The 19,332-nt window shown below is 41.5% G+C and overlaps 1 protein-coding gene and 1 long non-coding RNA gene across 2 annotated transcripts in view; one reads left to right on the top strand and one right to left on the bottom strand.

Annotated features, from left to right (window-relative positions):
• LOC107731100 (piezo-type mechanosensitive ion channel component 2) overlaps positions 1-19,332 on the bottom strand; it is a 173,300-nt gene that overhangs the window by 146,521 nt on the left and 7,447 nt on the right. The window contains 1 exon segment of the mRNA XM_016542086.1: positions 10,860-10,961. Within this exon segment, the coding sequence (XP_016397572.1) occupies positions 10,860-10,961 (102 nt within the window).
• On the top strand, positions 4,352-4,834 carry LOC107731107 (uncharacterized). Its single transcript, XR_001638743.1, has 3 exons — positions 4,352-4,416; positions 4,489-4,630; positions 4,699-4,834. It is a non-coding gene; the product is annotated as an uncharacterized LOC107731107 (long non-coding RNA).

The raw sequence follows: 19,332 nt of genomic DNA, 5'->3' as shown, positions 1-19,332 counted from the left end.
TATTGTGTTCATATTGTATTGCAAAACACTTTTGCTGCTATTGAGGTGGGATACGGGTAAGGTTAGGGACAGGTTTGGTGGTATGGTAGGTTTAAGTGTGGGTTAAGGTGTAAGGGATGAGTCAACAGTGTAATTATAAATGTAATTACAGAAGATAGTTACAGATGTAATCACATGCAGGTGTTTATTTTTTATATAAGTACAATGTAAAAACATGTATGTACACAACAAGTGTATTATATCAAATGATTCATTTAAATGTGAGTACATAGTTGTTAAAGCCACCTAATATAAAGTGGGACTGAAAACTTTTCAAAAAGCCGATGAATATGGAAGCCCTTTTCCACCTCAAAAAGTTGTTTAGGGACTTTATGTATTGCAATTGTGACTTTACCCTTACCCATTCATTCATTCTCCTAACCACTTGTCCTATGTAGGGTTGCAAGATCCTGACACCTAACCAATGTATTGACTCCATCCACTTCAGAAGGTGTTTTGAAACACATTCCAGATGCAATTGACCAAGTGTAAATGCATCTGGTAGTTCAAGCCACATATGTAATTGTTACTCCACCTCCCAAAAGTTTTTTTGAAGGCTTTTTTTAAAGGTGTGGGACTCGTTTCTCCACAGATATGGCCCACTGGAGAAGAGTGTCTTTCTTCAGCAAGCAAGCATGCAAACTGCCACAAACTGTAAAATATGACGTCTTAATTGTATTATTATTACTTGTGTCACGTTTCTTGTGAGACGTGGAGAAAATTAACAAAGAGAATTTAATGAAATCAAGGGAACCAGGAAAACACACGTAGCTTAGGAGGTTGACATTCACATACAGACATTCACATTACCGGACGACCAAACTTAGAACAGGGCTCACTATAAATACACAGGACTAGAGGATGGGATGACGAGACACACCTGGAACTAATGAAACAAACAAAATTAGAACAGGAACAGGGAGAACCAAATAAGGGCATAAGCATAACATGGAGAACGTGGGGAACAAACACAAGACAGAAACAGAGTCTGACATAATACCCTCCTCCGGAATAACATCAACGGGGTGGGAGGGGGGGCGCCTTGGAGGTCCCTCAGGACAGACTAGTATGGAACAGGGACGCCTCCAAGGCAGTACCAGATCCGGGCACCATTGCAGAGCAGGCAGCTTGGGAAACCATGGTGGATCAGAGAGCTCGGGGGGCCATGGCGGAGCAGACAGTTCAGGAGGCCATGGCGGAGCAGGGAACTCAGGGGGCCTGGCCTCGGCACTCAGCCCGGCTTCCACGGACAGACCCCTACTACCCCCCCCAAAAAAAATCCTTAGGGAGAATAGCCCTCCCTGGGCTTGACTTGGGGACTGTGGCCCTCCCTGGGCTTGACTTGGGGACTGGAGCCCTCCTTGGGCAGGACATGGGATCTGGAGCCCTCCTTGGGCTAAACTAGGGGACTGGGGCCCTCTCTGGGCCAAACTCGAGGACTGGGGCCCTCACTGGGCCAAACTCAGGGACTGGGGCCCTCACTGAGCTAAACTCGGGGACTGGAACCCTCTCTGGGCTAAACTCGAGGACTGGAGCCCTCACTGGGCAAAACTCGGGGACTGGAGCCCTCACTGGGCTAAACTCGAGAACAGGAGCCCTCTGTGGGCTAAACTCGGGAACAGGAGCCCTCTGTGGGCTAAACTCGGGGGTAGGAGCCCTCTGTGGGCTAAACTCGGGAACAGGAGCCCTCTGTGGGCTAAACTCGGGAGCAGGAGCCATCTGTGGGCTAAACTCGGGGGCTGGAGCCGACACTGGAGCGAGCTCTGGGGCTGGAGCCTTCTCCTCCTTAGATTCCCCTTTAGGTTCGGGGTGAAAGGCGTGGTCGGCGGGCTTGAGTGAGCCGCGGCCGGCGGGCTTGACTAAGGAACCGCCGTGGTGCTTGAGAATGCCGCGGCCGGTGGGCTGGACTTCTGAGCAGCCGGTGGGCTTGGGAATGCCGCGGCCGGCGCGCTTGTCTACTGAGCGGCCAGCGGACTGGTTCTGACTCGGGCCCGGACACTCCCCAGACACCGGAAGATCCCTTCCCTCCAGCATAGTCCCTTGGTGTCTGGGAGGTCCACGAGGCGATGGTAGTTGGCCCCGAGCCAGAACAGAGAATTGATGGTGGCGTCATCCAATGCCGTTGCCGTGGCGAGCCCGCAGAATTCCCAGGCGTACTTGAAGAAGGGGCGATCTCGGCGGGCTAAGGCAGAGAAACGAGCGGCGATTTCCATGATCTCGGGGGGAAACAAATGGAAAACCAAAACACTTTTAAAAATGGAAAAAAAAAACACGGGGAGAGGGGGCGCCGCTAACTGTCCTTGGTCCGGTATTCTGTCACGTTTCGCTACTGTGCTGGAGCATGGAGCGAGGAACGAGGAGACGTGGAGAACATTAGCAAGGAGAATTTAATGAAATCAAGGGAACCAGGAAAACACGTAGATTCGGAGGTTGACATTCACATACAGACATTCACATTACCGGACGACCAAACTTAGAACAGGGCTCACTATAAATACACAGGACTAGATGATGGGATGGTGAGACACACCTGGAACTAATGAAACAAACATAATTAGAACAGGAACAGGAAGAACCAAATAAGGTCATAAGCATAACATGGAGAACGTGGGGAACAAAACACAACACAAGACAGAAACAGAATCTGACAACTTGTTAAAACTACTATTTATTATTATTATTATTATACTCATTAAGAACAGGATTTTTATGCAGTTCAAATGAAAATGAACATTCATTGTTGCATCCTCAAGCTTGACACCTAGTCTTTTACATTAAAAGGGGTGAGTACTATATTTTACCACCAATGCTGAATTGGCTGATTATAAACACAATACAGCACAGAACATATACGTTGCTTGTTGTGAAGTGAACTCTGCTGAATTTGCATAAAGCGTGGGAATTGAAGATCAGAATTATATCTGTTTTGCGGAGACAATTCTTTGTGACCAAGTATTAATGGAACATATGCAAACTCAGTGGGGGTATTTACACATGGCTGCATCTCAGTCGATCAGATTGCTTTTCAACTAACACTTGTGAAGAGAACAGCCAGTGATTCTGTACTCTTGTACCTCCACGTTCTTTTACAAAGCACCCCCCATTCTCCACCCATGAATCGCTTTGTTGTATGCTTCATTTGTCTCAATTTATAATGCAAAGATGCCAGTCAATCATAACATTTGTTAAGATTGAAGACATACAGGGCAACGAGCTTCAAAACAGTGCTTTTCAGTTGAATGATAAAGTTCACCTTCTTTAATGATGTTAAACTGAATGTACATAGCACACTTTAAAAAAAGTTAAAGTCTCTGTTAAATTCATGTTAAACTAGTTCATTAATTGAAGTAAATATAGACTAAAAACTAGGGATATGTGCTACAACTAATTTAAAAAAGTTTAAACAGGAACTTTGTAACCGACTAGTCCGAATAGTCCAACAAACCCAGAAGATAGTAAAAAATAACCTACTTACTTTATGAATCAGCCAAATTCCATACTGAATTCAGCTGAAATATAGTTCATTTTATATATGCATGTGATGTGCTTGCCTTGCATTATTATTATTATTGTACATTTAAGTGTTCACTTAATCAGCCCTAGCCAATATAGACATATTTATTAAAATCAACTGAATCAATAGGCAGTGACCAATAACTACAAACTTAATAGTGTAGTGAACATCAGCGTGTGGAACATGTGTGGAGATCAGGCTTTGTGGACAACAAAGGATGCTTGTGCCTTAAGATAAACAACACTACTTCTTGTGGAGAGGGGGGTAACATTAACATACAGTAACCCCCATGCAGGAACTGCTTTGTTCTCCCTCAAGCTTATCATTTGTGGAAGGCAGTAATGAGGACTGAAGCCACAAGGGAAGGACACATCTTCACATGCATTCACACAAAATGGACACAAAATTGATTAAATCTTCTATCTACAGGACTGTATATACTTAATGAGTGCTGTGTGCTTTACAACAATGTATGCAACCTTACCTATTAAGGTGTATACTGTACAGTATATATGAATGCATGGGTCAATGTTCAGCATTACCCATTGATGTTTGGTCATCATATTTTCAGCACAATGTGTAGGTTAATCTAGAATTGGTTTGGAGAGTGAATACTGCATAGGAAAAACCTTAAAGACGTTGTTCTAAATGTGGACTTTAAGCTATGTGTCATGGGGCAAACAGTACAGTGTAGTGTTTCTTTAAATATTTTAGTATGCCCGGAATGCGTGAGTTGTCCAATCACCTAATTTCCTGAGTATATAAAAGGGGACTTTTAAGGCACCATTTGAGCGTCCAAGCACCGCTTGTGTGTCACTGCCTGAGGCCCGCCCATTCCGGATCCACTCCTTCCATTCCTGCAGGTATGTGTTGGTTGGCTCACTATTTGGCATTGCGATGTGTAGTTTTATGTAACCAGTCCATTCGGTTTAAAGTTTTCCGATGGACGATCATCATTGTGACCATTGGCAGCTGCCGCCTTCTCTTTCCCTCAACGTCCTCTATGTGATTTACTGGCGTGTTTGTGTCCGCGGGTGCGTGCGATTGGATTTATGATGATGGTGACAACATATGAAGGTATGTAGAACAACTGTTGTTACTGCCTACTCTCTTATGTGATAAATGATTTTATATAATTTTTGTAGGAAGAATAGTTTGACGTTGGGCCCTACTGTGTTATGGGAGCCTGCGGGGCAACATTCCTTGATGCTGCTGCTTTGTCTGTGTGTTTTTCTGCCACTAACGTGCATTCGCACTATTTATTTGTTTTTTTTAACCTGCTTTCCAGCGCGTATATGTTTGTTTGTATTCGTAAAATTTGTATCTTTTTTTGGATTTTCTGTTTTTTTTTCGTACTCTGTTTTACATTGGTTCTGCTTTGTGCAAGTGGTCTTTAGTATAAACCTTTTTTTCTCATCTAAACTTGCTTTTTTTCGTGTATTTTGGTTATTAGCATCTGTTTGGTCATAAATTTGTTTTTATTTTATTTTATTTGCTTGTCCTGCATGTTAGTAGTTTTTATTTTTGGTTGCTATCTTACTTTGTATTTTGATTAATATTTTTCTTTATATTTTTGCTCTGTAATTCGTTTATATCTTGTTTTGTTTTTTTATATGAAGGTGGTGTGAGTGTCTACCTTCATTTTGATGTTAAACCTCGAACCTGTGTAGGTGTTTGTTTTCAACTAAGGATTAATTGTGAACTTTTGTACTTTGGCTTAGTTGTAAGTGTTAGTATTATTATCTTCAGTTTGTTAACTTTGTCTTTTTGTTACAGGAGCCGAGGCTTCCGGGCAGGTCACTAGTTGCCCTTAGTACGGTGGTGGGGCTGTGGCACGGAATGCATGAAGTGTGACCTGTGCACTGGGTGGTAAGATTTTGTGATCATAGGAGCCTGGTGCTCATCAACTAGCTCTCCTGCCATAGGTAGGCCTCGGTCTCCTTCTCATATGTGTTTTATGTTCGCCATAGTCCGGGTCTTACTGTCTTTTAATGATTTTTAAATTAGTGCTCGATTGTTGAAATAAAGTTTTGTATTTGGTATTCATGTCTCAGCCCTTCTTGTTTTTGAAACCACGTACCTGTGTGACCTTTTTGTGGGTGATTTAATATATTAGTACTGATTTCCCTGTTTATAGGGTGGTGTAGTCCGCTACATCTTAGCTTGTTTTTCTTTCCGACTTTGTCCCTTCTTCGCTACATATGCAAATGAACCTCACGCCAGAGAGGGGCCATACCATGGCCACCTCCGACAGCATCAGCCAATCAAAATGCTGGATCTGAAAGGCGCCTACTTGCAAAACCCTCCATCTCAGGACAGATTAAAAGGTTCTCTCAGAGACAAAGAAACAGTCTACTTTAAGTGCTAAGCTGTTGTTGCTCTACTGTAAGTGCTAAGCTAAGTTGTTCCAAGGAGAAACAATGAAGATCTGCAAGAAGCAAATTTGGGGAGTTTGAAAACAGCAACAGCAACAATATCCACAAGCTTAGTGCCCCCCATCTTCAGCAACTACTTCAGAACCTTCTCTTTAGCGATCCTCCGTTTGCGAGTGCCAAACTGCTAGGATCTTCTCCAACAACTTCAGAATCATCTCGATCTTTCTCCTGCGTGTTCCAGGTTGTCCGGATCTTCTGCACAGACTTCAGACCCTTTACCTTCAAGGCTCCTCTGTTTTCATCTATGTTTCCAGACCAAGGTCATTCTCGGTGCTCAGGAATTCATTGTTCACCAGTGCTTCATGTTCAAGGCTGTGAAACGGATCCAACCCCTTTCTTCCCACTGCAACGTGGCCAAGGTCAACAAGTGGAAGACGTTGCTGCTCAGACTCAGCACATGACCTGGTGGAACTTAAATATCACTCTTTCCAAACCTCTTTCCAGAGACCCTTGGCATTAGTGTGTATTGTCAGTTTATGATTATCTAATTTGCATTAGATTCTATATAACTGATGTCAGTTAATAACAAATAATCTCTTGATTTATTTGTTGAATCTAGAATAAGGTTTACCTTATTACTTCCAGGAAACTTCAGTTTATCTTTCCATAAGATAACATCCATTGTAACATTCAACTCAGTCACTTGCATCTATCAATCTTTTGCACTTTATCAATTCATTATAACCATTCCTTGGCTGGTGCCCCATAAAATAGTATGACAAACTTAAACTTAATATTAATAATATTAATATTTAAGCCCAAAGCCATTACACTGGTGGTGCTACTTGGATCTATCACCTCTAATAGACACAAATAGACATTTCGCTGAACCTGCTGTGAGTGACACAGAGAAAACAAACGCATGCAAGCTAAAATTAAATTTATTTTATTTTCTACCCCAGACATATCTTGTAAAACCTATGTTAAGTTTTGATCTTATTTTCATTTTTTTTTTGTTCTGTCTTCCTTGTTTGTCATTTGACCAAGTTTCTCTGTTCACCCATCGTTTAGCTAATTATCTCATTAGTTACCTTATGTCTGGCAGGTTCTCCACTAATTGTAGAGGAGGAAGCCAGCTCCAAACCAACTATACTAGTCCCAACCCTGTGTAAGGAATTTAACTTTTATTTTAGCTCTTTTCAGAGGGGGAATCTAATCTGAAGATTCAAAATCAACCTGATTGAACTGATTCCCAATTTGATAATTCGATGTCTGACGTATTTCTGGGGATGCCCTCCGGCGATTGGTTGGTTTCCTCGTGACATGACGACGCGCTGGAAGTTCTTCTCAGAATCTGTTTGCGAAGACTAAGTTTTGAAGATTTCTGCAGTCACGAAGTTTGATGAAGTTTTGGAGTTCTGGAGGATCACTAGCCTGATGTTGATGGCTGTGAGCGCTTTGTAGCGCAATCAATAAGGCGGAAGAGCCAAAGATCCAGAGAGCAAGCAGCGAGCGAGCCACGAAGGCTTTGTATCCAGTTTTAAGCAGGCTGATTTTGGTCCATCCCATGGTGATTGTTCCAATCAGATATTGGCTGCGGGGCTTAGCCACGCCCCATACTGTTCCTTTATCATGCATGAATCACATGCTCCCCGTTTTTTCATTCACGCCAATTTTCTGCAAATAAAACAAGCTTTCACCCGATACTAAACTTCACATATCTTACACACATATTAAATGCTTTATCTGCTAAAAGGAAACGTTATAAGGCATTGATTAAAGTTGCACCGATTACATGAAACACATCGAGCATAAAAAGGCACAAAACATTATTTTTGAATATAGTTGCCCTTTTATACTTAAATTGTTTTAAATGATTGTCTTTTAAAATCGTCATGCAAGGTTCTGTTTCTTTTATTGTAAGAAAAGAACGCGGGTCAGTTGGGTTTCAGAAGGGCAGGAAGCAGATGTTCAATGGGTCATGTGGTGTCACGCTGTATAGATCCTGTGTGCGCGTGCAAACTTGGAGGGTGTGATTAAATTAGCCATTTCCTGTGCATATATAATGGTTCCATTCATAAGCGATCACGAGGTATCTCTCAACTATATGTTGTGAAAGAACTTTTTAGTCCTTGATGCAAAAGATCTCTGTTGTCTTCTGATTGGATTAGTTTATTATCACTCTTCCGATTCTTCTGAGGAGATAACGACACGGGTTGACAGGAAGTCGACCCAGAATATTGGCGTCACGTGATAGTGATGATTAGTTTAGACCTCGTGATGAGTTGATTCAATGGTGTATCTGTGTCTGTTCGATAGAAATCCTACACCTGTCTGCCCAAAATCCCCAGTCGACCACACGGAGATCACCCCAGAACCAGACCTAGCGCCCACGTTCACGGTGGACAAAGAGCCTGAGCCCAACTGTAGACCAAGAGACCCTGATCATCCCCGCCACGGAGATAAAGCCTGAGATCCACGCCCGTCCCAGAGGAGAAGCCCAAGGTCCCAGATGACCAGGTGTGAGCCAGCCATAACATCCGTGCCAGTGGGGGTTTTAGTGGAGCATGGCTTATGGGGAGAAATGGCTTATTGACTGGGAAACGGAGGTAGTGCTTCCCTCCCTGCCCACCCACAAACCTTCGCTTAGAGTCTTTGTTGTCACCAGTCATATCCAGCAGAGAGTCTTCGTCATCACTGATCTTACTTTGCACAGAAAATTCTTCATCATCACCAGTCTTGTCTGGCCGGATGATTCTTCATCACTACCAGCTCTGTCCATCACTGAACTGACTCACTCACTCAGTCTTCCACTCCTGCATGCTCCCCTGAAGCCAGCCATTTAATAAGCTCTGCCATCCTGCCCTGATCTGCCTTGGAGCTTTTGGTCCCCAGCTCTGCCCTGGCTTGAGGAGTCCCAGGCTCCGCCTCGTCCCTCGAAGCCCCTAGTTCTACCTCGGCCTGTTACCCAATCAGCTCTGCCCTGGCTCCTTGCTCCCTTGGCTCCACCATGGACCTTTGCCCTACCGGCTTCTCCAGGCTCCCTCGCCCACCGGGTCTGCCGTGGTCCGTCATCGCCATGAACTTCCAGGATCTCCACTGCACTCTGTCTGGAGTTCAGTTTTTATCTAATTTTCAATTATCATTTTTATCTATTATCAATTCAAATGATCAACTATCAATTCAATTATCATTTTTATTCAATTATAATTTTAATCATTAATCTAATTTTTCAATTATGAATGTCTGAATGTCTCATACAATTCATACAACTCATACAATTGCAACTACAACTACAAAATGTTCATGCATAAATAAATTTAAACTATATATATATATATATATATAACTTTTCTCTATTGGTCGGACATTTCGGCCACTTGAGCAAAAATATTCTTCATACCAGACCTGTACAGTGCACACACACAAAGTGCATAACTTTTAACTTTAATGTGCTATTTATATTTGATTTGTCCCTTGATGTAAAAATAATACACATTTTAGGTTACCTGAGAAACCTTTTTTCTTTTACAGTACTGTTACCGAGAGAAAAAAAATTTATAAAAAAATATCAAAACAGTTCAATTATTTGTATTATTATATTATATTATATTATAATATGAAAATAATGAAGCAGATATTGCTCATGAATTCCCTTTTTGAGGTCAATTATTTATTAGGTTTATAATATAATATAAAAACAAACTTAAGCATTTAAACTTATATAATAGAATAGAATAGAATAGAATAGAATAGAACAGAAAACAAACTGAAGCATTTAAACTGAGATCTGTAAGCTAAATATTTTCAAAAAACACGAACATGTGAATTCTATATAGTTATCTAAGTAGAGTTTAGAGTAGTAGAGTTTGCACACTACTACACCTGTGTGTGACTGTAAATGTCTCAGTGGATGATGGGAGAATGGTAACAAAACTCTATTTCCACCACTTAATCAAGCCACTATTCTTTCAAACACAATGACGTTTTATTTCACATGTCATTGGATTTGCGCTGGCTCTCGTGTTGAGCTATTCTGTCCGCAACCATTAAAGTATTCGATTTCAGCAGCGACTCATTTGGCACACATCATTCTCTTTCTATGAAACCTGTAAACCGCAATCACCGGTTCTAACTATATAGCGACACCAACTCTATAGTGGTTTGCCCGAGCTTTGCAATTATTTTGCATTTAATAGAATTCATTCAAATGGCTTTCCCAACTCATTTTTGTGTGTGTGTCCTGTGCGCAGCATATTATTTCTTCTGCATGGTCACGATATAAGAACTGGGAAGTCACGCACACACACAGAGATATAGCTTACACTTCAAAAGGCTATGGTTTAATTGATTAAATATAAGCGCTGCAAGTTGCAAAATCAGGTGCTGCGCTGCTTTGTTTACTGCGGTTACCGGGGAAATGGCTATATTCCTGGCGAAAAGCGAAACAATGAAGAGAGAATGAATTTGCATTTTATTTTTTATGAAGAAAACACGCAGTTTGATATACACGCAGTTTAAATAATTAATAATATAATAATATAAATAATATAATATAGATAATATAAAATAGCTATATTATATTATAGCTATTTTATATTATCTATATTATATTATACATATAATAATATAATATATATATAATATATATTATATTATTACCCCCTGGTCTCCTGTATTTTGGGACCCAAATGTTGACAGGTATGTGAATAAGATTAAAATAACACTTTGCTGGTCATCATTTTCTAATTCACAAAATATTCTAAAACTTTTGACTGGTTGCAATTTTGTCAAATTTTGTTTCTAGGCCTTACAGTTCAAAAGTTCTTAGCATAAATATTAGTGCATCTTTGACCCGTTGGTGGCACAATAGGGTTTACAGATACAAGCAGGCCTTGCATTCCCGAAGAAGAAGAAGATCGAGATCTTACCATCCTTGGGAATATATGTGAAGGTGATTTGCATCCCACACTGCAATGCCAGAAATGTCACACCAGTGGAGCAAATGGCACGAAGAAACCTTCCAGTTTTCCCTGCATATGCACAAATAAACACAATTTTGCATCATTCAATTCATTTACATTTTCTCATATGATCTAAAAACCTTTTAGGTGTAGTTTTGTGAAGAATCTTGTGATAACCTTTCTTTTGATACCATACCCAATCTAAACCCTACTAAACCTAAACCTTATCCTGATATTATGAGTACACCCTTCAGGTGTGATGATTCTCTGAAGCCCATAAAATCCTGCCATTTTTTTAACCATACAATAACCACAAATGGCTTTAGTCAGGCTTCTCGTATCATATGTTCATCAAGAAAAGAAAGAGTGAAATAGAGTTTAAGTACTTATTAAGTACAATAAATAAAGTCAAAGTGAAAAAAAAATAAATAATACAGCCTTGGATAGAGCAAAATCCAGACATGCAGGGCTGACTGACAGGGCCTGCAAATCTCCAATACCTTTAAGGGACAACAAGGCCAATGACAATACTGACTTCAGAGTAAGAATCAGGGGCCGTCTTCAAACTATTGTGGTAGTCGCTGTGTTTTTTCCCCGCCTTGTAAATGCATTTAAATTCATGATATTTTTCAGAACAATCTCTTAATTTTCAGCAAAGAACTGAATTGTGCTGGCTTTTTCGCAAGGAGTGAATAAAACTGACACTCTCCATGTTTCATGTGATTCGTTGTTTGCTGCAGATGCCTAAGTTTCAGGTGCACATGCTCCAGAATTAATCATAAACTCGGGATCAAACCCTGAGTTGACAGAGAACATTCAAAGTGAGCATTGTGAACCCACTAAGCCTAATCTAAACCAGGTTTGATTTGTTTGGTTTTGTCAACTCTTAACCTACTCTAAAACTCAGAATTTGTTCAAATAGCTTCTTGATAAAGGCCGAGGTGTTTTCTTCTGTACTCTGGTGTGATCTGTGCTTCCTTCTGATATATGACTCATAACTCTGATTTGGCATCACTGGTAGATTGTTTCCATGTAATATGACTGATTCCAATGGGGTATACAGAACTGCTGTGTGCTGGCTTTCTGTGAGATGTGATTACACTCAGCAATGCCTGATGCAGCCATAACACCCACGTTCCTTTGCATACACATCTCTGAGGACCTTTGCCTTCACTCAGACACCATAGTAAGAACAGCCCTGTCTCTACTTTCTGCGGAGGCTGAAGAGGTTTGGCATGACCTCTGACATCATGTCAAGCTTCTACCGCTGCACGTTAGAGAGCATTCTGACCAGCCACATCGCTATATTGAACTGGCCTAACAGGACATTTAAAAGACATGTTACTTGAGAAAGGCCTGCAGCATAAACAAAGACTGCACTCAGACTGCTCACCACCTGTTTGCTACAGTGCCGTCTGGCAGACGCTTACATTCCCTTGAATCACAATCATTAAATTTCCTACAGATTATTTATTAAACTTTCGTGCGCACAGAAAAAAAAAATTCCTAAGTAGACTATTCTTTATTTTTCTCAAATCATCTTACCACACATGAACATGCAAGAGAGAAGCTATGGTAAAGTCGTACTCCTGGAGTACAAGGAACCATTATATTACATTGGCATCAAGCGACAATCTTCCGGTCTCTCTCGTGAAACCAACATGGAAGTGACTAAAACTGCAATTCATCGACTGGCCGCTAGAGGCTGGCTCCAAAAATGATCAGTCCCATAGACTCCCCATGTTAAAATGCCCAACTTTACAGCAGAAAAATGGATTGCCGCTGCTGTCACCTAGAGCAGCTAGTACGAAACCTGCCATTTGTTTTGTTTTTGAGTGACTCTCAATAAAGTTTCAGTTCAGCATCTTTCTGATACTGAGTCCTCGTTCAAAGAATCTGCCAGTTCAGAATTACTTGAAAATAATAGGCTGGTGTGTTGAACTGAAGTCTGCAGGGTTGGAGCTGAAGTCTGCTGGAATGTATCCCTCCTGAAACAAGGTCGGCTACCCCTGCACTACAATCTAATGTGAGAGTTGATCTTGGATAAATATATCTGCCAAATGAATAAATGTAAATGATTATCAGAATAAACGATTGTTGCATTCCTTTAGTCATACTGTCATGATTTTATCACAGTCTATTTTGAAACTTTAAAACTCCCATTTAACTTCAACACCCACAGCATGGCATATATGTCAAATCTGGAAACCTTTTGGCACCAACACACAACTGACAATTCATAGTCCCTTCACTAACCGCCTGATACTTCTTACAAAAAAAAATAAATAAATCACCTTCTCTAGCTTCCCCCAGCCCAGAAGCATGATCCTAATCATCTGATCCATGAGTTCACTGATGTATTCTCTGCTAACCCCCAGGTCAGACCATATAATGGTCCACAACATCCACACTCCAGAAGTCGTAATAAGGCAGATGCCCTAAGCAGTACCTGGGCTTCTAAACAAGTCTGTTTACAATGGTTTACCATTTGGTTTGGTGCCTGATGATGGCCCAAAAGAAGACAATCCTTGCAGCAGTGGTGGAAAGAGTACTGAAAATGTGTACTTAAGTACAAGTACTGTTACATTGCTGAAATAATACTCAATCAGACTGCTCACCACCTGTTTGCTACAGTGCCGTCTGGCAGACGCTTACATTCCCTTGAATCACAATCATTAAATTTCCTACAGATTATTTATTAAACTTTCGTGCGCACAGAAAAAAAAAATTCCTAAGTAGACTATTCTTTATTTTTCTCAAATCATCTTACCACACATGAACATGCAAGAGAGAAGCTATGGTAAAGTCGTACTCCTGGAGTACAAGGAACCATTATATTACATTGGCATCAAGCGACAATCTTCCGGTCTCTCTCGTGAAACCAACATGGAAGTGACTAAAACTGCAATTCATCGACTGGCCGCTAGAGGCTGGCTCCAAAAATGATCAGTCCCATAGACTCCCCATGTTAAAATGCCCAACTTTACAGCAGAAAAATGGATTGCCGCTGCTGTCACCTAGAGCAGCTAGTACGAAACCTGCCATTTGTTTTGTTTTTGAGTGACTCTCAATAAAGTTTCAGTTCAGCATCTTTCTGATACTGAGTCCTCGTTCAAAGAATCTGCCAGTTCAGAATTACTTGAAAATAATAGGCTGGTGTGTTGAACTGAAGTCTGCAGGGTTGGAGCTGAAGTCTGCTGGAATGTATCCCTCCTGAAACAAGGTCGGCTACCCCTGCACTACAATCTAATGTGAGAGTTGATCTTGGATAAATATATCTGCCAAATGAATAAATGTAAATGATTATCAGAATAAACGATTGTTGCATTCCTTTAGTCATACTGTCATGATTTTATCACAGTCTATTTTGAAACTTTAAAACTCCCATTTAACTTCAACACCCACAGCATGGCATATATGTCAAATCTGGAAACCTTTTGGCACCAACACACAACTGACAATTCATAGTCCCTTCACTAACCGCCTGATACTTCTTACAAAAAAAAATAAATAAATCACCTTCTCTAGCTTCCCCCAGCCCAGAAGCATGATCCTAATCATCTGATCCATGAGTTCACTGATGTATTCTCTGCTAACCCCCAGGTCAGACCATATAATGGTCCACAACATCCACACTCCAGAAGTCGTAATAAGGCAGATGCCCTAAGCAGTACCTGGGCTTCTAAACAAGTCTGTTTACAATGGTTTATTGGTGCCTGTGGTGCCTGATGATGGCCCAAAAGAAGACAATCCTTGCAGCAGTGGTGGAAAGAGTACTGACTTAAGTACCTTAAGTACAAGTACTGTTACATTGCTGAAATAATACTCAATTACAAGTAAAAGTACTGGTGTCAAAACAGTACTTAAGTAAAAGTACAAAATACTCCTCTCAAAAACTACTCAGAGTACTAGTTACTAGTTACTTTTTAGCCGGCGATATTTATTTACAAAAAATATAAAAAATATTCATATCAAAGATCTATGTGGATAATAGACTTTGAACAAAACCCACTTTTACAAAGTATGTAAAGTATGTGAATTAGTGGTCATGATACAGGAATTTCTAACTTCAATACCTTGAAAAATATCAATATGAAAGTACCCATGAACCGGAAGTTGCAACTGACTTCAGTGTTGTGATGTATTTCTGAGTGAAACGGAATATTGAATAAAATCACGCTTCACCGCTTCTGGGTCCTAGCGCTCTGCCAGACGCCCCCCAAAAAACAACAAACTGTGCATATACACACTCACGATGTCATGTAATACTGAAAAATTATAACCCTAACCTATATCTCCATACTGAAATCCCAGATGGCCTGATAGTGATTCAGCTAAAATATTAGTGTCTGAGACCCTGTGAGCACGGAGACTGCAGTGTGCACAGCAAATTTTTTAATGCATAAATATGTAATATTAATTAAATAGTGCTCATAAATGGCTGTTGAGATAGTATTCTCAAGTTAAATAAATAGAAGCTTGGACCCAGAAACAGCAGTCCTTACATCATGACTTAACAAGAAGATTCTCCCAAAGCCGTCAAACTGACGTCATCAGAGCCAGAACGTCATTCCAGAGCGGAAGCGAATTTTCAGTTTTTGATTAAAGATTACGACAGCAGACAATTTTTTTTCCAGTGTATTGACTATTGACTTGCATGGTTCAATTGTTCACCACAAAACGTCTCAGGTTACGTATGTAACCATGGTTCCTCGAGGGAACGAGATGCTGCGTCGGAATATACGCTTTGGGAACGCCTTCTGTGACCACGCTCTGAATTACATGTGAAATCAGTCCAATAGCTGGGCGAGACGTCACAGGCGGGTGACGTCATGGCCAGGAAGCTATAAAAGCACGTGCGGCGGAGCCGGCGTCAGCTTCAGGAATGAAGCAAGCGCCGGCAGGGATGCCGGAATTATGGCACTGAGACGCAGCGTCTTGTTCCCTCGAGGAACCATGGTTACATACGTAACCTGAGACGTTCCTCTTCAGGAACTCGAGCTGCGTCGGAATACGCTTTGGGAACAAGAATGCCCACGCCGCCAGACTTGTAAATCTCTGCCTAGTGTGGAAGGGCACAACTAAGGCGAGAGAAAGGGGAGCCAGGAGTGGCTAATGTAGGCGGGGCCCGCCGTCCCAAAGGCCAACTTCTGGAGGAGGGAGCCTTGACCCCCAAGGAGAGGGGAGATCAGAGAACTCGAGGCTATGTAATAGCATCCTGATCCACCACTTAGCATAAGCTTCTCTGGCCGGAGGTCTCGGCCTCAGCACACCGCAGAGGAAACGTCTAAGAAGAGGGTGTCTTCCCACTGAATGGTCCAGAACTGTACCAAACGGGCAGTTAGCTGGGTCGGGCCGGCGGTCTCCACAGAAGTACAGTTTCAGTACAGAAGTACAGAAGAGGGAGCTCTGGATGGAGGATGGTCTCAACAACCTCAGTTGATGTTATGAGTTGTGCCTCCTCAGAGGCCACACCCACAGCTTCCACAGCTCCGGGCGGGGACGTGCCCTCCACCTGTGAGAGGAGATCTCTCCTGATGGGAATCTCCCATAGAGCGCCGTCGAGGAGAGAAATCAGGCCCGAGAACCATACTCGGCCCGGCCAGAACGGGGCTACTCTCGAGACTGATCTCTGGTGTGCCCTGAAGCGGCACACCGGCAGAGGACGGCCGAACTAGCTGCTCTAGATACCTCCGTAGAGGTAGCGAGCCTCTTAGTACCGCTACGTTTCCGGGCGGTAACTGAGAGAAGCGCTCGCCGGAGACCGCTGCACCCTAGAACACGGCAGGGTTGGCAGACCGAGCGAGAATGACGGTCCGCAGACCCGCCTTCTGCTAGAAGCCTTCGGCCTGGGAGCGCCACTCTGACTCTAGACTCTGCGGAGTACGAGAAGTGAGGCCCCCAGAATGAGGGGCTGGAACACGGTAGGTTGGGACTGCTCCGCCCAGCAGCCCCTGCTAACCGCCTCAACCTCCTCAGAGGAAGAGAGGTAAATGCGGGCTCTCACTCGAGAAATTTTTATCCCAAGAGCCCCTGTATATCTAACTTCGCATAGTCAGACAAATACTTCATTTTATTCCTCAGAATTAAATGCAATCAAACAACCAGACGAGGTTGTTTGATTGCATTTATACGGTCTGGTGTAGTAAGATTCACATCAAAAACCAAAATGATGTAATATATGCGTTGCCTCAGCAGCGCGCGAGCCGCTCAGTCAGACAAACAACATCAATCTCCTCAGAGAAAGATGGCCGCAGCACTCACTCAGAGGGGGAAGAACCGCAGCGCGGGCTTCCAAGCCTCGAGAACGAGCTCTAGATCTAGGGAACACAGGTGGAGATAGGAAGAGCCGTCTCCAACCCGTCTGCTAGATCATGTGCGATCCCCGCGATCTCAGTCGCTGCCGTGCCTCAGCAGAGCAGAGCGCTTAACAGCGGAAAAAGCACAATCCGCCCCCCGAGAGACGACTGCGCGAGCTCCGCTCCCGCCTGTGACGTCTCGCCCAGCTATTGGACTGATTTCACATGTGATTCAGAGCGTGGTCACAGAAGGCGTTCCCAAAGTGTATTCCGACGCAGCTCGAGTTCCTGAAGAGGAACTAGTAATGTGAACTAAAAAAGTAAGTAGGGTCATTTTTGATTTCATGACGACTAATCATTTTCAATACCATTGGCAAAACTACCACATACTGTATACTGCCATATAGATATTTTAATATTTTACATTTTTTTTGTCCATCCGTTTTTTTCAAGGCAATCATTATTTCAAGCTTTGAAATTGGTTTAATCAAAGTCTTCTAAAAAGACACATTTGCTTTATATGATGAACAGATTTTAATATAGGCTTTTATTTACATACATATAAACATTGATCAATTACCATTACAAAAATCTCAATCTTAAACATTTGCTCATTCTGTGTATCTGTGTCTTTAAAATAGAGTAACTTTGTTGCAAAAGCTTACAGCACAAGGAAGTTTGATTTCAAATTTGATTTCAAACTTAATTGAATTTACAAAAAAAGACAAGTACACAGTCAGTAATAAAATTATAAAACAAATGACCTCAGTTCAGTTTGAGGTATTCAAAATATGACAACACTGAATTTTTATAAGCAGTGATTTAAGAGCCATCTTTCTGGTGCATTTCACTTACAGCCAATAAAATTTCCAGTAGCATTTTCATCGGTCAGGCACGGATCTATTCTGATAACTTTTGACAAAGTTTAATCCAAGAGCAAAGAGAAATTATTTCTACTTTAAAAGCTCGAAGAGATCACGATTGCACACAGTCTGAGTGCGCACAAGCAATATCGGAGTGAGAGGACAGGCAGTTCATTTGTATAAGTTAGGCCTATTTGAGAGCTCGCATCGAGTTTTCTGCGATTACATGACTGTGTTCCTATGTTACAATAAAGTGCCCGCCACATTTGCGCGTGAATTATTAAAATAATGCGGAATACCTGCAATCCCACGCGGATATTCAGACTCTGTAATTGACAACACATATCATATGTATATATATATATATATATGTATACACACTGTATATATATAAACTATAATACAACTTTGTAAAAATGCTAACACTGCAAACTCTGTCTGTTAATTATCGCTGTTTGATCCTGTGCTTTTACCCCACAGGATATAAGTCATTAGTCCTTGTAAATGTATGGGAAATGAGAATGCTTTATCGTCTTGCTTGGATAAAGTGTTAGATTTTGATTATTTAGCAATAAACCCATTATATTTGTGAAAACACTCAGCTGATGCAGCAAATGTGTTTCAGGATTGTCTAATTTTTACTAAAAGCATTATGTCATCTTTTTTTAAGCTGAGACCTTACACAATCATACTATCCTTTACTTACATTTTACAGTAAACACTGAAAGGGAGTGTGAAAAGATGGAATAGGTGTGTATGTGTGTGTGTGTTATAAGGCTAAATTAGTTTAAAGTGAGGACAGAGGAAATAAATGGAAATAAGTGAGAAAATGTCTGACATGATTGTATGGATCTATAAAGCACTCAACCAAATGTCCACTTGAAGGTAATCTCTATAGCTTAACTCTGCTGACAGCACAACTCTATGTAATTATTGTAATGCATCATTGATGAGATGGCTAGAACAGTATTTGCTGAATTGAGAAGAATACCAAACAAAAATATACTGGGTGACGTGAATCACTACAACAAAAACAAATGTGCATATCCATTTACTTTAACTCATTTCTGCAGCAATTTTGTGAATGCTCCACAGTCATTATTATAAATGTATGCATAGAGTTTTTGCTACTACTGTAACAGTTTAACTGTATATACATAAGTCTCATTAAACTGATAAAGAACACTACAACATATACATTTTCTCTTTTATCTTCTCCAGGGGCGCGGGAAGATGTTTTCGGTTGGGGGTGCTGTGTGTGTCCGTGTTGGGTGAAGG

The sequence above is a fragment of the Sinocyclocheilus rhinocerous genome, unplaced genomic scaffold (assembly GCF_001515625.1).
Source record: "Sinocyclocheilus rhinocerous isolate Xijiao unplaced genomic scaffold, SAMN03320098_v1.1 scaffold2264, whole genome shotgun sequence".
Taxonomy (NCBI): Eukaryota; Metazoa; Chordata; class Actinopteri; order Cypriniformes; family Cyprinidae; genus Sinocyclocheilus; species Sinocyclocheilus rhinocerous.
This window is presented reverse-complemented; position numbering and strand designations above follow the sequence as displayed.